At 44.9% G+C, this 26655-nt stretch overlaps 1 protein-coding gene across 1 annotated transcript in view; it reads right to left on the bottom strand.

The window, feature by feature from the left end:
• Nucleotides 1–8046: 8046 nt before the first annotated feature.
• LOC121577236 (excitatory amino acid transporter 5-like) overlaps nucleotides 8047–26655 on the bottom strand; it is a 27021-nt gene continuing 8412 nt past the window's right edge. Inside the window, exons 4-11 of the mRNA XM_041890997.2 lie at nucleotides 16228–16270; nucleotides 15859–16066; nucleotides 12535–12634; nucleotides 11335–11568; nucleotides 9931–10125; nucleotides 9381–9515; nucleotides 9005–9107; nucleotides 8047–8711 (exon numbers count right to left, since the gene is read on the bottom strand). Of these exons, the coding sequence (XP_041746931.1) occupies nucleotides 8547–8711; nucleotides 9005–9107; nucleotides 9381–9515; nucleotides 9931–10125; nucleotides 11335–11568; nucleotides 12535–12634; nucleotides 15859–16066; nucleotides 16228–16270 (1183 nt within the window). The 3' untranslated portion in view covers nucleotides 8047–8546. The remainder of the gene's footprint in view (nucleotides 8712–9004; nucleotides 9108–9380; nucleotides 9516–9930; nucleotides 10126–11334; nucleotides 11569–12534; nucleotides 12635–15858; nucleotides 16067–16227; nucleotides 16271–26655) is intronic.

The raw sequence follows: 26655 nt of genomic DNA, 5'->3' as shown, positions 1-26655 counted from the left end.
AGATTGTTTTGTAGTGAATTCTTCTTTCATAACCCATTAATGTCCTCACCTTAAAGATACAGTACCTAAAGTACAGAGTATCAAAATCCTGATGGAACCTTATGGCTCTGAAATGTCAATCTGGGTTCTATCTGACACTTCTGAATTAGACACGTTCAGTTCTTAAGAAGACTGTAGCTATTTGAATGCACAAATGATAGAATAACACAATTTTAACAAGATAGTCAGAACACATCATCAAATACATTAAGTATTATGATCATCAGACGAATTACTGTCATCAGTGAACAATGATGTGACAACATCATTTACTTTAATATTTCTGACAGTGTTGTTATTGCTGACTAGATTAGCCTAGACCAGTGGTTCCCAACCAGGAGTACTAGGACCCCTGGGGGTACTTGGCCTATCCACAGGGGGTACTTGAGAAGACTCATGAGACCATAGGCTTACTGATAAAATGCACGAGGGGGTACTTCAGGGGTAATCCGGGCAGAGCAAATCGAAAAAGGTAATTAGACCATACTTAGAGGGAGATGGCAAAGATATGTTTTCTGATTGGTCCATCTGTATTTGTTCAGGCTTGTGATTGGATTGCAGATAAAACCTTATAGCGCAAAGTTCAAATTGGTTTATGCAAATAGAACTTTCAAATGTATAAATATTTTTTCAAAAATCTAACTTCACGACATATGAAAAACCATCTATAGATCTATTATATGTGACAAACTGTCACGAATTCCGCCGAGACTGCTCCTCCTCCTTGTTCGGGCAGGCTTCGGCGTTCGTCGTCCCCGGAGTACTAGCTACTACCGCTTGATGTTCTCTATGTTTGTTTGGTTTTGTCTTGTTGGTGCACCTGTTTCGTCTTATGTATTGATTATGTTACCTATACGTTTCCTTTGGTTTTGTTTGCAGTTGTGTGTTGTTGTCTGCCTGTCCGTTGGTGCATTATTATTGTTCTTTAGTTGTGAGTGTTTTTACGCACTGTTTGCGTAATCGCTCGCCTCCTGTGTTTGAGGCCCGTTATTTTGTATTGTCTTTGTTGACAAGTAAAGTCGTTTTGACTAAGCTTCTGTGTCCTGCGCCTGACTCCAACACCGCATCCACATCAGCTTGTGACACAAACTAATTTTTTTAAACAAAAATGTCAGACCTTAAAGTCCCAAGGTCTCGATTTGTAGTTGAACAAATCATTGCATGTATATTTTTTTACTTGACTGAGACTTGACTTGAAAACTTGTGACTCGACTCGCCTTGACTTGCTCTTAGAATGTACGACTTGGACATGGCTCGAGACTAGATTTGGGACTCGAACCTCGTGAATTGAGAATTGCTTGTGACTCAAATAATAGTGATTTGATCCCACCTCTGCTATTATGCGTTGAAAACTCTTACAATAAAGGCCTACAGGACTCCTGCAGGTCACCGCAATTCCTTCACAATGGAAAACAAATCCTGCAGGACTCCTGTATTCGTTTTTGTAAGGGGATGTTACATTATCACTTGAATGTTGAATGTTACATTATCACTCAAAGATTGAGTGACACAGATAGTTCGACATGTCATGTTCCTCATGTTCCTCCTCATCAATCTGGTGAGGAGCATCAACCTTTATGAATAATGAAGCTTTTATCTCTGCTTTATGTGTTTTATTATTACCTAAATGCTTCAAAATTCAGAAAAAGTGACGTAGAGCTGATGAATATGATCTCATAGAACAAAACGCATAAGATCTCCTAAGCCTGTGTTTACCACAGACCTTATTTTCTGTGTTTCTGTGAAAAACCCTACAAAAACTTGATTAATTTTCCAATAGGCCTTGTCCAACGAACCATGGTGGAGTTAGTGACTACAAAAAGATGCCATTACTATTGCTCTCTATTGTAGAGAAGAAACTAACATCCGTGGGCGTGGCGTATCGTTTGGCCGAAGCAAGGAGTCTGGGTAGCCAGGCAAGGCAGATACACTATATGGCCAAAAGTATGTGGACACCCCTTCAAATGAGTGGATTAGGCTATTTCAGCCACACCCGTTGCTGACAGGTGTATAAAATCGAGCACACAGCCATGCAATCTCCGTAGACAAACCATGGCAGTAGAATGGCATTACAGAAGAGCTCAGTGACTTTAAAAGTGGCATCGTCATAGGATGCCACCTTTCCAACAAGCCAGTTTGTCAAATTTCACTCTGCTAGAACAGTGCTGTTATTGTGAAGTGGAAACGTCTAGGAGCAACAATCTGGGTTTGGTGGATGCCAGGAGAACGCTACCTGCCTGAATGCATAGTGACAACTGTAAAGTGTGGTGGAGGAGGAATAATGTTCTGGGGCTGTTTTTCATGGTTCGGGCTAGGCCCCTTAGTTCCAGTGAAGGGAAATCTTAACGCTACAGCATTCAGTAACATTCTTGACGTGCTTCCAACTTTGTGGCAACAGTTTGGGGAAGACCCTTTCCTGTTTCAGCATGACAATGCCCCCGTGCACAAAGTGAGGTCCATACAGAAATGGTTTGTCGAGATCGGTGTGGAAGAACTTGACTGGCCTGCATAGAGCCCTGATCTCAACCCCATCGAACACCTTTGGGATGAATTGGAACGCCGACTGCGAGCCAGGCCTAATCGCCCAACATCAGTGCCCGACTTTACTAATGCTCTTGTGGCTGAATGGAAGCAAGTCCCCGCAGCAATGTTCCAACATCTAGTGGAAAGCCTTCCCAGAAGAGTGGAGGCTGTTATAGCAGCAAAGGGGGGACCGACTCCATATTAATTCCCATGATTTTTGAATGAGATGTTCGACGAGCAGGTGTCCAAGTACCATTGGCCACGCAGCATACATGGCTGGTGAAAGACAGCTATGCCTCAGCCGCTGCACCACAGTGACGTCTGCTGGACACACAGCTCCTGTACTCCAGTGGGAAACACATGTATGCACTAGCCTCACCTCTGCCAGACAGACAGCTGGTGAACAATATTAGGGTAGATGTGTTCTTTTGTCAACAATGGAAAACTTTTAACATAAAACCACAGGAGGTTGGTGGCATCTTAATTGGGGAGGACGGGCTCTTGGAAATGGCTGGAGCGGAATGAATGAAATGGTATCAAATACATCAAACACATGGTTTCCATGTGTTTTATGCCGTTCCATTCGCGCCGTTCCAGCCATTATTATGAGCCGTCCTCCCCTCAGCAGCCATAAAACAACTTTCTTTGATCCATTACATACTGTAGTTTACTGTAGTTTTAACCTATCCTGCCCTCAAGGGATGCAGACCAGTGTAATGATCTGCATTTGAGGTATTGGGGTCAGTATTTATCAGGAAGTGGAAACAGTCTCTGAGAAAAGCTTCCACTGTATTGTTGGTGTAACATCTTTCTTTCATTTTAATTTCCTCTCTCAGGTGTTTGAGTTCAGGAAGTTATAGCCACCCCTGATGCAGAATGACAGACACCTCTTTCTTTGTTCCAATCCTTATCTTGAGGGAAAAACTCCAGACAGTCCAATCCACTGAACTAAACAGCCACCAGGCCATGATCAGCTGAAGTTAGGTAACAGAAAAGGTTCTATGCCTACATGATAGGTAAATCTCACAGGCAGCGTTAGGCAACCCTCAGCCTTATTAGACAACTAAACAAGATTTGCAAACCAGCCAAAAGCATGCCATTAACAAGAAGTGTATCTTCCATACCCACATTTACCCAAATGGCTAGTTAGTTAATGTCCTTGAGGATGATCAATGCACTATAAACTCAAAAGACCCTCCTCCGTAATCCTTGTTGTTTGTCCAAGTCTTCACCGTGACTTAATCTCTGGCTAACACCGGCGGCACCTGCACCTGCATGCCGCCCGAGGGCTTCAGTCTCGTGTCTTCCTCATGTCCTAACTAACTAACTGGATTAATCACTGAAACCCACTGGGCACACCACGTCATTTCAACATGGACATTTTGCTAATTTTTGGTTGAGACGTTGCTCAATGAGATTTCAACCTTTATTCACCCACTCCAAAAAATAAGACAGAAGTTTGTTAAATTCCCAATGTGTTATCACTATGTGTTCAACCATCTGAAAAGCACAACCAAATTCCAGTGGAAGAACGTCTCATTTTTGGTTTGATTGTCATCTTTGTTGGGTTTTCAACCATTTAAAAGCACAACAAAGCACAACCAAATTATCTAGATTGCAGTTGAGATTACATTAAAAGTACATGGTGCAAGTGATCAATGCAGTTCAAGATTCTGCACAGATTATTATAGTAATTGTGAAGACCTCCACAGACCTGCGACCTTCCATGCTATCTTGAACATGCACACTTATAATGATTACATAAGACATTTATAGTAGTAACCTCAAAATGTGGTCATGGATGTGTTACTCATTTTAATAATAAATACTGTTACATTAGTTTGTAAGATAGCCTTAACTTTAGACTATTTACTGTATTACAAAAGTAATATTGAATTGTGTTTGGTTGACAAAGCAACCAAATATCAACATTTAAAAGAGATGTATCTAATGCTTCGATAGTTTCATCTGAGACACTGGCTTAATCCTATTCTTTAACTTTTATTCCTGGTTTAGTTGGAGACGTGAATCCAACATATCATTTATTAACTTGTTGACAATTAAATAGGCTATTTACTGTATTGCAAAAGTGATATTGAATTGGGTTTTGTTGTCAACGCAACCAAATGGCAACAATCGAAGGAGATGTATATTTTGTGCCACTGACTTAGTCTGGCAGTAATTCCAGTTTGTCATAAAAACTAATATATTGGATTCAGGTCTCCATCTCAACCTAAAATAAAAGTTAAAGAATTTGACTAAATCAAATGAAAAACTGGAATTAAAGACAGACTAAGTTTGTGGCACAGATGGAACTATCCAAGCAGAAGATACATCTCCTTAAAACGTTGATATTTAGTTGCGTTGACAACCAAAACACAATTCAATATCCAGTTTTCAACAAATGAATAACTGATATGTTAGATTCACGTCTCCATCTTAACCAAAACTCTATGTTAAAGAATAGGACTAAATCAAATACAGATTTGTTTTATGCACTTTAAAAAAAGTTTGATTTGATTTAGTCTTATTCTTTAACTTAGATTTTTGGTTGAGATGGAGACGTGAATCCAACTTATTCATTATTAACTTGAAGATTACATTTGATGTCAACCAAATCTTTAAACCCTAGGCCTATACTGTATGTATTTAACCCTGGTTTGAATTGAAACAATAGCTGTTGATGACTTCGCAAAAGCTATATAGGCCTGACAAAAATATAAACAATTTCAAAGATTTCAGTTACAGTTCATATAAGGAAATCAGTCAATTGAAATAAATTCATTAGGCCCTAATCTATGGATTTCACATGACTGGGAATACAGATATGCATGTGTTGGTCACAGATATATATATTTTTTAAAGGTAGGGGCATGGATCAGAAAACCAGTCTGGTGTGATCACCATTTGCCTCATCCAGTGCGACACATCTCCTTCGCATAGAGTTGATTAGGCTTTTAATTGTGGCCTGTGGAATTTGTCCCACTCCTCTTCAATGGATGTGCAAAGTTGCTGGATATTGGCAGGAACTGGAATACGCTGTCGTACACGTCGATCCAAAGCATCCCAAACATGCTTAATGGGTGACATGTCTGGTGAGTATGCAGGCCATGGAAGAACTGGGACATATTCAGCTTCCAGGAATTGTGTACAGATCCTTGCAACATGGGGCCATGCATTATCATGCTGAAACATGACATGATGGCAGTAGATGAATGGCACGACAATGGGCCTCAGGATCTCGTCACGGTATCTCTGTGCATTCAAATTGCCATCGATAAAACTGTACAATATTTGTATTGAAAAATACATAACTGAGTTTATGAATATTGCGTATGATTGTACATTTCACACTTAAGACCTGGATACACGAATCCATGGCAGGAGCAATGTAGTACCAGCAGTGAAATGGGGAGGAAAGGCAAAACATTTCAGAGGGGCTAAACACACAAATATAATGTCGTTTTAATACACATTCAGAAATGAAAGGATCTGATTTTGAGAAATCCAAGCGACTCTTTTAAGGCTGTAGTATGAGGCTGTAGTTGTGTTCGTTGTCCGTGGCTTATGCCTTCCCATACCATAACCCCACCACCACCATGGGGCACTCTGTTCACAACGTTGACATCAGCAAACCACTCTCCCACATGATACCATACATGCTGTCTGCCATCTGCCCGGTACAGTTGAAACCGGTATTCATCTGTAAAGAGCACACTTCTCCAGCAAGCCAGTGTCCATCGAAGGTGAACATTTGTCCACTGAAGTCGGTTACGACGCCGAACTGCAGTTAGGTCAAGACCCTGGTGAGGACGACGAGCACACAGATGAGCTTCTCTGAGAATGTTTGTGACAGTTTGTGCAGAAATTCTTCGGTTGTGCAAACCCACAGTTTAATCAGCTGTCCGGGTGGCTGGTCTCAGATGATCCCGCAGGTGAAGAAGACGGATGTGGAGGTCCTGGGCTGGTGTGGTTACACGTGGTCTGCTGTTGTGAGGCCGATTGGACATACTGCCATATTCTCTAAAATGACGTTGGAGGCGGCTTATGGTAGAGACATGAATATTAAATTATCTGGCAACAGCTCTGGTGGACATTCCTGAGATCAGCATGCCAATTGCACGCTCCCTTGAGACATCTGTGGCATTGTGTTGTGTGACAAAACCGCACATTTTAGAGTGGCCTTTTATTGTCCCCAGCACAAGGTGCACCTGTGTAATGATCATGCTGTTTAATCAGCTTCTTGACATGCCACACCTGTCAGGTGGATGGATTATCTTGACAACGGAGAAATGCTCACTAACAGGGATGTAAACCAATTTGAGCCCAACATTTGAGAGAAATATGCTTGTTGTGCGTATGAGACATTTCTGGGATCTTTTATTTCAGCTCATGAAACCTGGGACCAACACTTTACATGTTGCATTCATATTTCTTTTCAGTATAGTATCATTGATGATATATGACTTATAAAGTATGGTTACATTTAATTTGCTCTGCTAAATCTATCCTTTGGAATGACCTTGATAGAAACAGTGAATCTATTCAGTTGTTAAGAGATCTTTCAGAAATCATTCTCAGTGACCAGCACTAACCAGGGCTGGTCTTATGTAGCTAGTCCTGTGTAGCTCAGTTGGTAGAGCATGGCGTTTCCAACGCCAGGGTTGTGGGTTTGTTTCCCACGGGGGACCAGTATGAAAAAAAAAAGAAATGTATGCACTAACTGTAAGTCGCTCTGGATAAGAGTGTCTGCTAAATGACTAAAATGTCTTAGTTAAAACCCTGGATGGGAGACCAAATGGATAGCTGTAGATAGATCAACTCTCCTGCAGGAGGTGCTGCCCAGCCTATTGTTTTTTTTCCTGATAGTGGATATAATGTCGACGATCTGATATTGTTTCAAAGGTACAAATTCAACATATGCTATGCAAGGTTTGTCTATGTTGAAAATTGGTTACCATATGGCATAATCCTTTAGTTGAAATTTCACCCTCAAACAACAGTTTACGTTGATGACGTTTTCAAATCAAATGTATTTTCTATGTAGATTCCACATCAAAATATGTTGACAAATGATGTTGAAACAATGTTGATTTATCCAGTTTGTGCCCAGTGGGAAGGAACTCTCGTCCATGTTGATGTTGCATTTTATAGCAAAATATAAATAGACCAGAAATCAAAATATGTACAATAAATGAATCTGAAGAAACAATGTTATTTCTAAAGTAATATGTTGCTAGGATAAAGGGAGGAATGGTATGTTAGTTTGCTTTTGTGTTGGCAGACAAAATGGTTGGTGTCTGTGTAGATGATACATTTAATATTTGATTTAAGGCAACCCTACATTTAGTTTTTTGAAAGTCTTTGAATATTAATAAAGTGGCCTCACATACAAAGATAATCAGAGGAGGTGTTTTGAATTACACAGCATTTATTCCCTTTAGAGATGGTTGAAACTGCCACTAAATGTTAGGTACATTAAACGGAAGATGAAGTTGAGTTTAATATGAGTTCATTGCAATTGACCCAGAATGTACAATATGACCCGACAGTACTTCCTATGCTTGTCAAACAGATCAATAACGCACATAACATCCAATGAAGTTGTTCAAAATGCATGCAGTTATTAATACATGGATCATGATAAGGAACAGTTCAGTAGAGAACCATAATAAATTAAATAAAACATCCAGGGAATCCACTTGATGTTGGACGAGCTGAGTTAAAAGCCATAGTCAATACCACATAGACAAGATGGTAGTGGTACAATGGGGCAATTCTTAACTCAATGTTTTTTTTTTTTAATAACAGATTTGTGGAAAACACAGATTTGTCCTTTACAGCGTGTCACCATCAAAGCGGAACTAAATGTTCAGTCACAAAACATTGGGTAGGTGACAGCAGTTCAGTACTGTTTCATGGCACAGTTGGGGGAAAAGTACTCCAAAAACGTCCAGCATTTGAGGTTTGCGTGTTCGCAGGAGTTAAACTTGACAGATATTGTAGTATATAGTGGGGCTCTCGTTGACTGTGTCCTCCATCACCTCATAACAGCAGTCTTGCTTGTACAGAGGCAGCTCGGTCAGAGGCATGCCATTCTGCATGTCGTGCAAGTTGTGTTTGTTCTGTGTGCCATATGAAGGCTGTGACTGGGAAGGAACACACACACACAGTGATCAGTATCTCTGTGATAAGTGACAGAAACTGAGCAGACGTTCAGAGGTCTATATTCAAATAACATATTGATTTCAGATTGTTGAATTTGTAACCCTGGCTGGCACAAATTAAATCAATCTAAGACCTCAGTAATTATTTTGTGCAGGGCCTCAGAAATGTGCAGGGTCTCTTATACCTCACATGAAAACAGTTTAACAGAAGCTCAGGACTACAGGTGGATGATGTTAAATGAAATTGTTGCAGCTAGACTGTGACAGCTGCCTACCTTGCCACTACCACCGAGAGGAAAGTCTTTCTGACATAAGTGGCCAATGATTCCTGCTGCCAGGGCATCTCCAAGCACGTTGATCATGGTTCGGAATCGGTCCCTGAAAGCACAGAGAATACAAAAGCTTCAGAGATCAGCCTCCCACTCCAACCACAAACATTGTCTCTGAAAGCACCAAAATACTGGCCCCATTACAACCAGTCTGTTCTATGCCATGAAGTTAGTAAACAATTTAAGGTTTCCCTTGACAACCATTCTAAACCATAGTCAGCAGTTTCAGTCACTATTATCAACATGTGTAGCATATGTTCTAATATGTTTTAGGCCTACTGTAGATATTGAATATGACTAATTGTTGTCATAGTGAACTTACAGCACCCAGTCGATGGCCACAATGAGAGTGATGTCATCAGGCGGCAGACCCACTGATGTCAGGACAATCACCATGGTAACGAGGCCGGCCTGGGGAATCCCAGCAGCACCTATGCTGGCAGCTGTAGCTGTTATACTGTTAAACAGAGACCAAAACAATCAATTACAAAGCTAAGAAGGTGCATTAGAATATTGTCCTGCCATGGTAACACTGATATGAGCAATACCTTTAAAAAAGTTGCATGACCTACATCTTGACAGCCTTATTGCTTGTAGTGATTTCTTTATTAAATCAAACACAGTGATTGAATGTCCTTGTGGAAAAAATTATATTTATTCAGTACACCAATAATGCACATTCACATGTACTAAAGTTGTGTGAAACAAAAGTAATATCAGGAAGAATGTTACTTTTTGTCCCAGCGGTTATAATCTCAACACCCAGGCTGTCATGGCAGACTACACCGGGTGGTTACTGCTTTTGAGTTAGGACTCAAAGTTTCACCCTGCAGATGCAATGGTAGCTTTATGATTTGAAACCCAATACATACCTAATGGTGACCAGCTGGCCAAAGTCCAGCTCATAATCGTTGACCTGGGCGATAAAGATGGTCGCCACGGCCTCATAAAGAGCTGTTCCATCCATGTTGATGGTGGCCCCCACAGGCAGCACGAAGCGTGCTATCTGCCGATCCACATTGCAGTTCTCCAGCAAGCACTTCATAGTGATGGGCAGAGTGGCAGAACTTGAGAGAGAAAGAGAGATAGTTGAGTAAGGAAGGGGCTTCTACTATTATGAACTGATATCCTCTGGATAGATTATTGTCAGTTTTACTCCTTCTGGCTTCCTTCTGCTTACACTCCTTACTTACAACAATTGCAACACTGAGCTTTCATGCTTTTTAAACTACAATTTTAAATATAATTTTGGACATTTAAGTTATTATTCTCTTAATACATTTCTGTACTTGACTGTTTGCCTCTAATCTCACCATACTGGGGATCAATTGCAACATGATGCAGATTAATTTGACTAAGGTAAGGGTTTGTAGAGAGTGTTTGAAGCTGGAGATGATCAATCAAACTCGCCATTACAATGTTTATAAGGAACCTTTTTCATGCATTCAGCTCAATCCTCTTTGACAGTCTTTTTAACATCTGGTCCTGGAAGGCCACAGTGTTTACAAGCTTTTGTTTCCCAGCCAAAACAGTTTTGTGTGTTTGTTCGTTTTGGACTTCGGTTCGTTTTTTTGGGGCTGTTTGGGCACATAACAAGTTTGGAGTCAAAGTCTACGCCAATTCGTTGGTGATTGGTCAACAGTAGGGATTCTTCAATAAAGTCTTTGTTGTCATTCAACCAGAGACGACTCGTTTTCCTGCACATTTTTTCAAAGAAAAATACTGCACCAAACATCTTAGTTAGATGTAAAATGGCGCGACTAAGATCTCCTCGACAAAAACATCAAATGACAGATTTCTTGAGTTATCTTAGATTCATTCTGACTATTTTGAGGAAGTATATACTGGCTACGGCGTCTCAAAAATGGACAAACAGTACTATTGCCGCATTTTTCTTGTTTTTCAAGCGAAGGTCTTTTAAGGGAGTATGCGAGCACACACGTTCGGTTCGGCTAGCAGAGTTCGGCTAGGTGCCAGCCGAACTGAAGCATGCTGACACCTTACCACACCTAATGAATCAGGTGTTATGGAACTTTGCTGAGTGGGGGTGAATTCCATTTCTATTCAGAGGGTGAGCTGAAATTCAATTCCTCATAAAAAGCAAAGGTACATTTCCAATTCAACATGAGTTGAATGTCAATTCATTTCTTGCTGAACTGACTGAATTAAGAAAGGAATTGACCCCAACCCTGGTTGCATACTGCTGACCTTCAGGACAATGAAGAAGAAGACATTGTTCGATGAGAAACATAGGCACTGAGAGACAACTGCCTTACCTTGAGGAGGTGGCCAGTGCTATGACCAAGGCTTGTAGCAGGCCTCTGATGTAAGTGAAGGGGTTTTTCCGAGTCAGGACAAGGTAGAAGAAGGGGAGGAGGATGAGGCCGTGGACAAACAGCCCGGCCAGAACAGTGATGGTGTACCAGCCCAGCTTCTTCCCAAGATTAGATGGGTCCTGCATGTCCAGGATTTTTCCAGCTACGAGGAATATGATCCCAAATGGAAAATACCTGTCCGGAAATGAAAAAAGAATGAATGACCTACTGTATATATAAAACTGTGTTTCACTTTTGTTAAATACACACCTCCAAAGACTGTCTATACTTGGTAAAATGTCAATGTGTTTTTCCTAATGATCAGTTTCCACCCAGTCGAACAGAATAAAAGTAAATAAATGGTAATTTTCTATTATGTTATGTATTGTGAAAACTAGTCAAGTACTTTATTCATAAAAAATACTAAGAAAAAAATGGCCCTGTTGTGTCACCTGAGTTGCTCCCTGCCTCTAAAACCATGTCAGAGCCAAAAGTCATTCAAGGCTTTGAGGTCAATCCTATTAGCAGCAGAACCTCTGTGGTAAGGGACATCATACAATATGGCCCGGCCGTTTGAGGTAAACCTGAACTGCATGGGTGGTGCCAAAGTCCCTGGGATAAGTCACTGTTGACCCTGAGCACAGGGTGAGCTCCTCCTGCTTGACTAATCCTCGGCATGTGCAGTTCGCTGCTGGGTGGAGCGAGGAAAGATGGTTGCTTAACGTCTCCACCACAGCTTGCCACAAGGCGATGACCACGTTCTCACCACATGCCCGTGTACAGGTCATAGCCTCAGAAAGTCACAGTGAACACACATCTGGGTAGCAGACTGTTTCTTTGGATCCCACTAGTTTGAATGGCCAAGGTTTATGCTGCTCATAGCAGAAAGCCAAAAGGCTAGGTTGCCATCAAATGCAACAGACTGATTATATTTCTTGGGTAATTTAGCAGATGCTTGTATCCAAAGTGACAGTTTATAGTGACACATATTCAGTACACAGAATGTGGCCCATGTGGGAATCACACCCACAAACCTGGTGTTGCCGGTACCATCCTCTAACCCACTGAGCCAGTAAATTAGAACATTTAACATGATAAACTAATGATAAATATGGTCATGGACACAGATGCTGGTATTTACAAAGCTGGTCCCCCGCTTACCAAACAGCAGTCGTGATGATTTTCATGACACATTCGTTGACGCACTGACACACGTTGACTAGTGGTGCTCCTCTCTCGCCCATTTTCCCCAGCAACAGCCCTGAAAGAGCAAAATGAAAAAAAAATTATATCTCGCTCTATCTACTCAGTCTAGAGAGATGGATACATTTAATATTGATACTAGACAGACAGACAGCTGTAGATGTAAACAGACAGACGGACAGCTGTAGATGTAAACAGACAGTCGGACAGCTGTAGAAAGAAACAGAAAAGACTGGCCTTCAGTCTTTTCTACCAATGATCATACTTGAGTAGAAGTCCCCAAATATCATACTTGAGTAAAAGTACCCAATTGTCATACTTGAGTAAAAGTAAAGATACCTTAATAGAAAATGACTAAAGTAAAAGTGAAAGTCACCCAGTAAAATACTACTTGAGTAAAAGTCTAAAAGTATTTGGTTTTAAATATACTTAAGTATCAAAAGTAAATGTAATATACTTAACTGCAAAAAATGTGCAAAGAAATTAACTTTATGTCTAGAATACTAAGCGTTATGTTTGGGGCAAATCCAACACAACACATCACTGAGTACCACTCTTCATATTTTCAAGCATTGTGGTGGCTGCATAATGTTATGGGTATTCTTGTCATCAGCAAGGACTAGGGAGTTTTTTAGGATAAAAATAAACGAAATAGAGTTAAGGCAAAATTCTAGAGGGAAACCTGGTTCAGTCTGCATTCCAACAGACACTGGGAGACAAATTCAACTTTCAGCAGGACAATAACCTAAAACACAAGGCCAAATATACACTGGAGTCGCTTACCAAGATGACATTGAATGTTCCTGAGTGGCCTAGTTACAGTTTTGACTTAAATCGGCTTGAAAATCTATGGCAAGACATGAAAATGGCTGTCTAGTAATGATCAACAACCAACTTGACAGAGCTTGAAGAATCTTTAAAAAAGAATAATGGGCAAATATTATACAATCCAGGTGTGCAAAGCTCTTAGAGACCTACCCAGAAAGACTCACAGCTGTAATCGCTGCCAAAGGTGATTCTAACATGTATTGATGCAGTGGTGTGAAGACTGATGTAAATGAGATATATCAGTATTTAATTTTCAATAAATTAGCAAATATTTCTAAAAACATGTTTTCACTTTGTCATTATGGAGTATTGTGTGTAGATGGGTGAGAGAAAAAAAGCTATTTAATCAATTTTGAACTGTAACACAACAGAATGTGGAATAAATCAAGGGGAATTAATACTTTCTGAAGGCACTGTAAATCGTTTCAAATTCCTTATATTAAGCAAACCTGACAGCACGATTTCTCTAGTTTTGTTTTCATTTATGGATAGCCAGGGGCACACTCCAACACTCAGACATAATTTACAAACAAAGCATTTGTGTTTAGTGAGTACGCCAGATCAGAGGCAGTATGGATGACCAGGGATGTTCTCTTGATAAGTGCGTGCATTGGACCATTTTCCTCTCCTGTAAAAAGTACTTTTGAGTGTCAGTGGAAATGTATGGAGTAAAAAGTACATCATTTTCTTTAGGATGTAGTGAAGTAAAAGTAAAAGTCCTCAAAAATATAAATAGTATAGTAAAGTACAGATACCCCAAAAACGACTTACAATTTAAGTTGGAAGTTTACATACACTTAGGTTGGAGTCATTAAAACTAGTTTTTCAACTACTCCACACATTTCTTGTTAACAAACTATAGTTTTGGCAAGTCGGTTAGGACAACTACTTTGTGCATGACACAAGTAATTTTTCCAACAATTGTTTACAGACAGATTATTTCACTTATAATTCACTGTATCACAATTCCAGTGGGTCAGAAGTATACATACACTAAGTTGACTGTGCCGTTAAACAGCTTGGGAAATTCCAGAAAATGATGTCATGGCTTTAGAAGCTTCTGATAGGCTAATTGACATCATTTGAGTCAATTGGAGGTGTACCTGTGGATGTATTTCAAGGCCTACCTTCAAACTCAGTGCCTCTTTGCTTGACATCATGTGAAAATCAAAATAAATCAGCAAAAAAAAATTGTAGACCTCCACAAGCCAGGTTCATCCTTGAGAGCAATTTCCAAACGCCTGAAGGTACAACATTCATCTATACAAACAATAGTACGGAAGTATAAACACCATGGGACCACGCAGCCGTCATACCGCTCAGGAAGGAGACACGTTCTGTCTCCTGGAGATGAACGTACCTTGGTGTGAAAAGTGCAAATCAATCCCAGAACAACAGCGAAGGACCTTGTGAAGATGCTGCAGGAAACCGGTACAAAAGTATCTATATCCACAGTAAAACGAGTCCTATATTGACATAACCTGAAAGGCCACTCAGCAATGAAGAAGCCAATGCTCCAAAACCGCCATAAAAAAGACAGACTACGGTTTGCAACTGCACATGGGGACAAAGATCATACTTTTTGGAGAAATGTCCTCTGGTCTGATGAAACAAAAATAGAACTGTTTGGCCATAATGAACATCGTTATGTTTGGAGGAAAAAGGGAGTACCTTGCAAGCCGAAGAACACCATCCCAACCGTGAAGCACAGGGGTGGCAGCATCATGCTGTGGGGGTGCTTTGCTGCAGGAGGGACTGGTGCGCTTCACAAAATAGATGGCATCATGAGGAAGGAAAATTATGTGGATATATTGAAGCAACATCTCAAGACATCAGTCAGGAAGTTAAAGCTTGGTCGCAAATGGGTCTTCCAAATGGATAATGACCCCAAGCATACTTTCAAAGTTGTGGCAAAATGGCTTAAGGACAACAAAGTCAAGGTATTGGAGTGGCCATCACAAAGCCCTGACCTCAATCCTATAGAAAATTTGTGGGCAGAACTGAAAAAGCATGTGCGAGCAAGGAGGCCTACAAACCTGACTCAGTTACACCAGCTCTGTCAGGAGGAATGGGCCAAAATTCACCTAACTTATTGTGGGAAGCTTGTGGAAGGCTACCCGAAACATTTGACCCAAGTTAAACAATTTAAAGGCAATGCTACCAAATACTAATTGAGTGTATGTAAACGTCTGACCCACTGGGAATGTGATGAAAGAAATAAAAGCTGAAATAAATCATTCTCTCTACTATTATTCTGACATTTCACATTCTTAAAATAAAGTGGTGATCCTAACTGAACTAAGACAGGGAATTTGTACTAGGATTAAATGTCAGGAATTGTGAAAACTGAGTTTAAATGTATTTTGCTAAGGTGTATGTAAACGTCCGACTTCAACTGTAAGCAGTACTTTAAAGTATGTTTACTTAAGTACTTTACACCACTGTTGGCTTTACCCATGGTGGCAGAGAAGATGACGATCCCCAGCACATTCATCTGTTGGCTGTTGCCAGGGCTGGTCTTGTAGTGGATCTCAGGGGGTGGAGTGAGCTCCAGGAACACCGTCCGACCACTGGGGTCACTTTCGTCAGGCATGACGTACACAAAGTTGGGCTGCACTGTGACCCTGGAGACTTTCAGGATAGGAATCAGATCTGTTTTGTACTGGAATCAATGAGAACATTGCGGATGAGTAAGGCAATATAAACTACAATATCCATGAGCTGTAGAGATTTGTTAATCACAACCAATGGAATGTCTGACTTATTAGGAACAATGGTAAATGTGTCATACCTGTACATTCGCATTGGTCTGGTGTTACTCACCTGCTGAAATGTCGCCTCAATAAGATTGGAAGGAACCATATTCCTGTAAAAAGATAATATGTTATAATTTAGCATGTTAATATGTTGGTGAATGCAGTAAGGGTGAAACACATGGTCAATCATTAATGATCAGCGTCAGTAAGGTATAATGATTACAGCACAAGAGAGACTCATAACAGATTATAATTATTCCAATTTGATGAGTATGATTGTCATGAATAAAATCATTTTGCATCCTTTTGAATTGTTACAGGAAGTTGTGAGCCGTACAAAGGACCGTGGTCCCCTGCACTCTGAGAATTTTTATGGTGTATTCTACAGAATGTATATATTCAGTGATGAATACACATTTTGAGATACAGTAACAGTCAAAAGTTTGGACACACCTACTCATTCAAGGGTTTTTCTTTATTTTTTACTATTTTCTACATTGTAGAATAATAGTGAAGACATCAAAACTATGAAATAGCACATATGGAATCATGTAGTAACCAACAAAGTGTTAAACAAATCAAAATATATTTTATATTTGAGATTCTTCAAAGTAGCCACCCTTTGCCCTGATGACAGCATTGCACATTTCAATTAACAGGTGTGCCTTCTTAAAAGTTCATTTGTGGAATTTCTTTCCTTCTTAATTCGTTTGAGCCAATCAGTTGTGCTGTGACAAGGTAGGGGTGGTATACAGAAGATAGCCCTATTTGGTAAAAGACCAAGTCCATATTATGGCAAGAACAGCTCAAATAAGCAAAGAGAAACGACAGTCCATCATTACTTTAAGACATGAAGGTCAGTCAACCCGGAAAATGTCAAAAACTTCGAACGTTTCTTCAAGTGCATTCGCAAAAACCATCAAGCGCTATGATTAAACTAGCTTTCATGAGGACCACCACAGGGAAGGAAGACCCAGAGTTACCTCTGCTGCAGAGGATAAGTTAATTAGAGTTACCAGCCTCAGAAATTGCAGCCCAAATAAATGCTTCACAGAGTTCAAGTAATAATAATAATAATATGCCATTTAGCAGACACTTTTATCCAAAGCGACTTACAGTCATGTGTGCATACATTTTTGTGTATGGGTGGTCGCGGGGATCGAACCCACTACCCTGGCGTTACAAGCGCCGTGCTCTACCAGCTGAGCTACAGAGGACCACAAGTCACAGACACATTTTAACATCAACTGTTCAGAGGAGAATGCGTGAATCAGGGCTTCATGGTCGAATTGCTGCAAAGAAACCACTACTAAAGGACACCAAGAATAAGAAGAGACTTGCTTGGGCCAAGAAACAAGAGTAATGGACATTAGACCGGTGGAAATCTATCCTTTGGTCTGATGAGTCCAAATTTGAGATTTTTGGTTCCAACCACCGTGTCTTTGTGAGACGCAGAGTAGGTGAACGGATGATCTCTGCATGTGTGGTTCCCACCATGAAGCATGGAGGAGGAGGTGTGATGGTGTGGGGGTGCTTTGCTGGTGAATTCAAGGCACACTTAACCAGCATGGCTACCACAGCATTCTGCAGCGATATGCCATCCCATCTGGTTTGCGTTTAGTGGGACAATGACCCAACACACCTCCAGGCTGTGTAAAGGCTATTTGACCAAGAAGGAGAGTGATGGAGTGCTGCATCTACAATCACCCGACCTCAACGGAATTGAGATGGTTTGGGATGAGTTGGACCACAGAATGAAAGGAATAGCAGCCAACAAGTGCTCAGCATATGTGGGAACTCCTTCAAGACTGTTGGAAAAGCTGTCGTCAAGGCAAAGGGTGGCTACACTTTTTTGGTTACTACATGAATCCATGTGTTATTTCAGTTTTGATGTCTTCACTGTTATTCTACAATGTGTAAAAATAAAGAAAAACCCTTGTATGAGTAGGTGTGTCCAAACTTTTGACTGGTACTGTGTGTCTGCATAAAGTACAGCTGTTTGACAATACAAAAATATTTTATGTGTTTAAAGTATTTGCATGGGCCAAACAAGTAATTTGATGTATTTGCAAAGAAAGTAAGAACTTGTGAAGTGTCTCAGTTGTGAACACAGTAGAGGCAATTTGCCCCCTATGTTTTCTGTTTAACTCGGGCTCTCCTCTCTTCTTCTCTTACTCTCTCCCTCTCTTTCCTTAACTTAATAATTGGATAAGGAGGGCAGACCACTCCCATGAGGGCCCTTAAAAGAGGGAGGTACGTTCAGACAGACACGAGCCAGATGCCCTCCTGACGTGTGCCGGCGAAACAATCCTGCACCGAGATCATTGTATCCCCACCGTTCATCACTGAGTTAATCTGTAAATCATCCTTTATGGATTACTAAAAATACCCTAATCACCCCCGTGATTTAACTGGATTGTGAGACAGTCATTGCTACTGCACAGGACTAATTCCCAAGTAATAATGGGCAAGTCTCAAGTAAATTCCTAAATTCCACAGCTCAGGTCGAGTCAAAAGTCCCTAATTTGGGGTTTAGAGTCCTCAAGTCACTGTGTTTTATGCCAATTTCAGTGCAATTGCAATGCATCAGTGATTTTGGACCCACGTGTTTTACAAACTGCATCCCTTTTTCCCCCACTACCACATAGTCTTTGAAACTGAATGCAACAATTTTTTGGACTGATGATGCCCTGATGCAGAGGTGGCCCCACAGGTCCCAGAATGGTAGGGCAAATTGTTTTCCCTGGGGCCCGGAGCTTTTCCTAATCTGGTAACCTAACCAGGTATAAATCAGGACACTATTTTTATTTTATTTTATTTTTATTTTATTTAACCTTTATTTAACCAGGTAAGCCAGTTGAGAACAAGTTCTCATTTACAACTGCGACCTGGCCAAGATAAAGCAAAACAGTGCGATAAAAACAACAACACAGAGTTACATATGGGGTAAACAAAACATAAAGTCTAAAATACAACAGAAAATATATATACAGTGTGTGCGAATGTAGTAAGTTATGGAGGTAAGGCAATAAATAGGCCATAGTGCAAAATAGTTACAATTTCGTATTAACACTGGAATGATAGATGTGCAAAAGATGATGTGCAAATAGAGATACTGGGGTACAAATTTGCAAAATAAATAACAATATGGGGATGAGGTAGTTGGGTGGGCTAATTTCAGAATGGCTGTGTACAGGTGCAGTGATCGGTAAGCTGCTCTGACAACTGACGCTTAAAGTTAGTGAGGGAGATAAGAGTCTCCAGCTTCAGAGATTTTTGCAGTTTGTTCCAGTCATTGGCAGCAGAGAACTGGAAGGAATGGTGGCCAAAGGAGGTGTTGGTTTTGGGGATGACCAGTGAGATATACCTGCTGGAGCGCAGACTAAGGGTGGGTGTTGCTATGGTGACCAGTGAGCTAAGATAAGACGGGGATTTGCCTAGCAGTGATTTATAGATGACCTGGAGCCAGTGGGTTTGGCGACGAATATGTAGTGAGGGCCAGCCAACGAGAGCGTACAGGTCACAATGGTGGGTAGTATAAGGGGCTTTGGTGACAAAACAGATGGCACTGTGATAGACTACATCCAATTTGCTGAGTAGAGTGTTGGAGGCTATTTATCGCCGAATTCAAGGATCGGTAGGATAGTCCGTTTTACGAGGGCATGTTTGGCAGCATGAATGAAGGAGGCTTTGTTGCGAAATAGGAAGCCGATTCTAGATCTAACTTTTGATTGGAGATGCTTAATGTGAGTCTGGAAGGAGAGTTTACAGTCTAACCAGACACCTAGATATTTGTAGTTGTCCACATACTCTAGGTCAGACCTGCCGAGAGTAGTGATTCTAGTCGGGTGGGCGGGTGCAAGCAGCGTTCGGTTGAAGAGCATGCATTTAGTTTTACTAGTGTTTAAGAGCAGTTGGAGGCTATGGAAGGAGTGTTGTATGGCGTTGAAGCTCGTTTGGAGGTTTGTTAACACAGTGTCCAATGAAGGGCCAGATGTATACAAAATGGTGTCGTCCGCATAGAGGTGGATCCGAGCGTCACCAGCAGCAAGAGCGACATCATTGATATACACAGAGAAAAGAGTCGGCCAGAGAATTGAACCCTGTGGCACCCCCATAGAGACTGCCAGAGGTCCAGACAACAGGCCCTCCGATTTGACACATTAAACTCTATCTGAGAAGTAGTTGGTGAACAAGGCGAGGCAGTCATTTGAGAAACCAAGGCTATTTAGTCTGCCAAGAAGAATGCGGTGGTTGACAGAGTCGAAAGCCTTGGCCAGGTCGATGAAGACGGCTGCGCAGTACTGTCTTTTATCGATCGCGGTTATAATATCGTTAAGGACCTTGAGTGTGGCTGAGGTGCACCCATGACCAGCTCGGAAACCGGATTGCATAGTGGAGAAGGTATGGTGGGATTCGAAATGGTCGGTGATCTGTTTGTTAACTTGGCTTTCAAATACTTTCGAAAGGTAGGGCAGGATGGATATAGGTCTGTAACAGTTTGGATCTAGAGTGTCACCCCCTTTGAAGAGGGGGATGACCGCGGCAGCTATCCAATCTCTGGGGATCTCAGACGTTACGAAAGAGAGGTTGAACAGGCTAGTAATAGTGTCACGATCGTTAGACGGAGTAGACCAAGGCGCAGCGTTGAAGGCAAACATACTTTATTATCCAAAGTGATAACACGAACAAAACAATAAACGAATAACGTGACGTCCTAGGTTAAACAACCAACACGGAAACAAACCAAAAGGAACAAGATCCCACAACACCTGTGGGAACACAGCCTGTCTAAATATGGCTCCCAATCAGAGACAACCAGCAACAGCTGACACTCGTTGCCTCTGATTGGGAACCACTCTGGCCAACATAGAAATACAACACTAGATTGTGAACATAGAACAAAAACACATAGAATCTACACACCCTGGCTCAACATATAGAGTCCCCAGAGCCAGGGTGTGACAGTACCCCCCCCTAAAGGCGCGGACTGCGACCGCGCCTCAACATAAACCAAACAGGGGAGGGCTGGGTGGGCATTCCTCCTCGGAGGCGGTTCCGGCTCCGGGCTTGCCCACCACCCTCCAATAATCCCCCCGTAGCGCCCCTGGTCCGGTCTGGCCCGGCTGGCTGGAGCTGGACTGGACATCGTAGGAGCGGATTGCTTAAGCTCCGGTGTGGAGCAGCTGACCGGTACCTGACCAGGCACCGGTGACCCAAGCACGGGTTGTGCCGGACTGACGACGCGCACCCCTGGCTTGGTGCGTGGAGCAGGAACGGGCCGGACCGGGCTGACGATGCGCACCCTGGCTTGGTGCGTGGAGCAGCAACGGGCCGGACCGGGTGACGATGCGCACCCTGGCTTGGTGCGTGGAGCAGGAATGGGCCGGACCGGGCTGACGATGCGCACCCCTGGCTTGCGTGCGTGGAGCAGCAACGGGCCGGACCGGCTGACGATGCGCACCCCTGGCTTGGTGCGTGGAGCAGCAACGGGCCGTACCGGGCTGACGATGCGCACCCCTGGCTCAGTGCGTGGAGCAGGAACGGGCCAGACCGGGCTGACGATGCGCACCCCTGGCTTGGTGCGTGGAGCAGCAACGGCCGGACCGGGCTGACGATGCGCACCCCTGGCTTGGTGCGTGGAGCAGGAACGGCCGGACCGGGCTGACGATGCGCACTCCCTGGCTTGGTGCGTGGAGCAGCAACGGGCGGACCGGGCTGACGACGCGCACCCCTGGCTTGGTGCGTGGAGCAGGAACGGGCCTTACCGGGCTGACGACTCGCACCCCTGGCTTGGTGCGTGGAGCAGGAACGGGCCTTACCGGGCTGACGACTCGAACCCCTGGCTTGGTGCGAGTGGCAGGAACAGGCCGGGCCGGGCTGGCGACGCACACCGTAGGCTGGGTGCGAGTGGCAGGAACAGGCCGGGCCGGGCTGGCGACGCGCACCGTAGGCTTGGTGCGAGTGGCAGGAACAGGCCGAGCCGGGCTGGCGACGCGCACCGTAGGCTTGGTGCGAGTGGCAGGAACGGGCCTTACCGGGCTGGCGACTCGCACCCCCTGGCTGGTGCGAGTGGCAGGAACAGGCCGGGCCGGGCTGGCGACGCACACCGTAGGCTTGGTGCGAGTGGCAGGAACAGGCCGGGCCGGGCTGGCGACGCGCACCGTAGGCTTGGTGCGAGTGGCAGGAACAGACCGAGCCGGGCTGGCGACGCGCACCGTAGGCTTGGTGCGAGTGGCAGGAACGGGCCTAACCGGGCTGACGACTCGCACCCCTGGCTTGGTGCGAGTGGCAGGAACAGGCCGGGCCGGGCTGGCGACGCGCACCGTAGGCTTGGTGCGAGTGGCAGGAACAGGCCGGGCCGGGCTGGCGACGCGCACCGTAGGCTTGGTGCGAGTGGCAGGAACAGGCCGGGCCGGCCTGGCGACGCGCACCGTAGGCTTGATGCGAGTGGCAGGAACAGGCCGGGCCGGGCTGGCGACGCACACCGTAGGCTTGGTGCGAGTGGCAGGAACAGGCCGGGCCGGGCTGGCGACGCGCACCGTAGGCTTGGTGCGAGTGGCAGGAACGGGCCTTACCGGGCTGACGACTCGCACTCCCTGGCTTGGTGCGTGGAGCAGGAACGGGCCTTACCGGGCTGACGACTCGCACCCCTGGCTTGGTGCGAGTGGCAGGAACAGGCCGGGCCGGGCTGGCGACGCACACCGTAGGCTTGGTGCGAGTGGCAGGAACAGGCCGGGCCGGGCTGGCGACGCACACCATAGGCTTGGTGCGAGTGGCAGGAACAGGCCGGGCCGGGCTGGCGACGCGCACCGTAGGCTTGGTGCGAGTGGCAGGAACAGACCGAGCCGGGCTGGCGACGCGCACCGTAGGCTTGGTGCGAGTGGCAGGAACGGGCCTTACCGGGCTGACGACTCGCACCCCTGGCTTGGTGCGAGTGGCAGGAACAGGCCGGGCCGGGCTGGCGACGCGCACCGTAGGCTTGGTGCGAGTGGCAGGAACAGACCGGGCCGGGCTGGCGATGCGCACCGTAGGCTTGGTGCGAAGGGCAGGAACAGGCCGGGCCGGGCTGGCGACGCACACCGTAGGCTTGGTGCGAGTGGCAGGAACAGGCCGGGCCGGGCTGGCGACGCGCACCGTAGGCTTGGTGCGAGTGGCAGGAACAGACCGAGCCGGGCTGGCGACGCGCACCGTAGTCTTGGTGCGAGTGGCAGGAACGGGCCTTACCGGGCTGACGACTCGCACCCCTGGCTTGGTGCGAGTGGCAGGAACAGGCCGGGCCGGGCTGGCGACGCGCACCGTAGGCTTGGTGCGAGTGGCAGGAACAGACCGGGCCGGGCTGGCGATGCGCACCGTAGGCTTGGTGCGAAGGGCAGGAACAGGCCGGGCCGGGCTGGCGACGCGCACCGTAGGCTTGGTGCGAGTGGCAGGAACAGGCCGGGCCGGGCTGGTGACGCGCCCCGTAGGCTTGGTGCGAGGGGCAGGAACAGGCCGGGCCGGGCTGGCGACGCGCACCGTAGGCTTGGTGCGAGGGGCAGGAACAGGCCGGGCCGGGCTGGCGACGCGCACCGTAGGCTTGGTGCGAGGGGCAGGAACAGGCCGGGCCGGGCTGGCGACATGCACCGTAGGCTTGGTGCGAGGGGCAGGAACAGGCCGGGCCGGGCTGTGGAGACGGATAGGAGACCTGGAGTGAAGAGCTGCCACAACCCGTCCTGGCTGAATGCCTACCTTCACACACTGTGTGTGAGGCATCAGCACAGGACGTACAGGGCTGTGTACCCGTACTGGCATAACAGCACGTGACACTGGCGCAGGATATCCGGGACCGAGGAGAGGCACTGGAGGCCACGAGCGCTGAGCCAGCACACTCCGTCCTGGCTGCATGCCCACCTTCGCACGACACGTGCGGGGTGCTCGCACAGGACGTACCGGACTATGCCGGACCACTCGTGGCACAGTACGCAGCTCCGCATACCCCGGAACCTGCCCAGTCTCATGCTGCCATGCCTGAGTACGGGGAGTTGGCTCTGCTCTCCATCCAGGCTCCGCCAACCTGCCTTCTGGCCCCCCAAACCCGGTGGCCTCCTCTCCTAATCTCCCATTTCGCCCTGTGGCAGCCTCCTGCTGCCCAGTCACCCATGCCGTGTGCCTCCCCCTAAAAATGTTCTGGGGTTGCCTCTCGTCCGTCCGACGACGACACTGTTGACGCCATTGCTCCTCTCTCGCCAGGGCCTTAACCTTAGCCCATGGCCCTTTGCCCCCGAGCATGTCCTCCCAGGACCACAATTGGCCCACCTGGGCCATCGCCAACCTCTCCAGCTCCTTTCCCGGCGCTTCCTCCCACGTCCAGGCCGCCTGCTCCTGGACATGCTGCTTGGTCCTGGTATGGTGGGATCTTCTGTCACGATCGTTAGACGGAGTAGACCAAGGCGCAGCGTTGAAGGCAAACATACTTTATTATCCAAAGTGATAACACGAACAAAACAATAAACGAATAACGTGACGTCCTAGGTTAAACAACCAACACGGAAACAAACCAAAAGGAACAAGATCCCACAACACCTGTGGGAACACAGCCTGTCTAAATATGGCTCCCAATCAGAGACAACCAGCAACAGCTGACACTCGTTGCCTCTGATTGGGAACCACTCTGGCCAACATAGAAATACAATACTAGATTGTGAACATAGAACAAAAACACATAGAATCTACACACCCTGGCTCAACATATAGAGTCCCCAGAGCCAGGGTGTGACAAATAGGGGTTGCGACAATTTCGGCGGCTAATTTTAGAAAGAGAGGGTCCAGATTGTCTAGCCCAGCTGATTTGTAGGGATCCAGATTTTTCAGCTCTTTCAGAACATCAGCTGTCTGAATTTGTGTGAAGGAGAAGCGGGGGGGGCATGGGCAAGTTGCAGCGGAGGGTGCAGAGCTGGTGGCCGGGGTAGTGGTAGCCAGGTCGAAAGCATGGCCAGCCATGGCAAAATGCTTGTTGAAATTCTCGATTATTGTAGATTTATCGGTGGTGACAGTGTTTCCTAGCCTCAGTGCAGTGGGCAGTTGGGAGGAGGTGCTCTTATTCTCCATGGACTTTACAGTGTCCCAAAACGTTTTGGAGTTAGTGCTACAGGATGCAAATTTCTGTTTGAAAAAGCTAACCTTTGCTTTCCTAACTGATTGTGTATATTGGCTCCTGACTTCCCTGAAAAGTTGCATATCGCGGGGACTGTTCGATGCTAATGCAGTACGCCCCAGGATGTTTTTGTGCTGGTCAAGGGCAGTCAAGTCTGAGGAGAACCAGGGGCTATATCTGTTCTTAGTTCTGAATTTTTTGAATGGGGCATGCTTATTTAAGATTGAGAGGAAAGCACTTTTAAAGAACAACCAGGCATCCTCTACTGACGGAATGAGGTCAATATCCATCCAGGATACCCGGGTCTGACAGTGATTAATTAGTAGTTGTAAAAAGGTATTTATATGGGCAATGATGGGAGTGGGACCAGATTTACATTTTAGCAGATGCTCTTATCCAGAGCGACTTACAGGAGCAATTAGGGTTAAGTGCCTTGCTCAAGGGCACACCAGCAGATTTTCCCCCTAGTTGGCTCAGGGATTTGAACCAATGACCCAACGCTCTTAAACACTAGGCTACCTACCGCCTACTCACCTAGGTATACAGAAACATTATTTTCTAAACAAGTCACATGGTTTTAAAGAAAATCTGGAAAAACTCCTGGCACTAGGGAGGATGAAAACCCTGTCAAACTGCAGCAACGTTGTACTTACAGTATATACAATTGTAAAACTTTCCTTGTGTAGGCCTATGCAACTGCAATTAAAAAGTTACTCTCACAGTCTATTTACATAATCAGTATTGTGTTGTTTGATTAATTTCAGTTCATCATTTTGGACTGAAAAGGTCAAGGTAGCCTAGCCAGCCAGCCCAAGTTTCAATATAGCCTAAACCACATTTCTTTTATCACATTCACATTTTCTCCTAACACATATAAATGGGCTATAAATAGGCTACATAACATTACCACTTTGTTTACCCTGGCCAGAGGGCAAGAGGGGACAGGGCGTATTGGCTGTAGCCTGTAGTCCATGAAGCTGCGGTTGTTATCAGTAGCTTAGTTGATCAGACTGAGAAATCGTCTCGTTTTCTTCCCATACAGTTTAGGTGTAGAGTGCTGCAACATTTCTGTGATGAGTTCTTGCTTGTGTATGTCGGGAGTGATGTGTTATCACTTTTTCTAAATAAATACCGGAGGACAGTTGGGCGGCGCGCGCTTTATGCTTTTCTAGATGACATGCTTTGTGCCCGTCCTGCGCAACCAGTGATCTCTGTGAATCCGATTGTTCAAGACACAGAACAAAAAGCACAGAACCTGCAGCACTCCGATATAAAGGACAGATAGGATAACATAGTGCGCGAGATGACAAATTGAGTCTCTCGAGTCACACAGCTCAAGTCCAAGTTAAGTCACGAGTCATA

Source organism: Coregonus clupeaformis, chromosome 11, assembly GCF_020615455.1.
Source record: "Coregonus clupeaformis isolate EN_2021a chromosome 11, ASM2061545v1, whole genome shotgun sequence".
NCBI lineage: Eukaryota > Metazoa > Chordata > Actinopteri > Salmoniformes > Salmonidae > Coregonus > Coregonus clupeaformis.
Note: the sequence above shows the minus strand (reverse complement) of the source record. Positions and strands in the feature narration are given on the sequence as shown.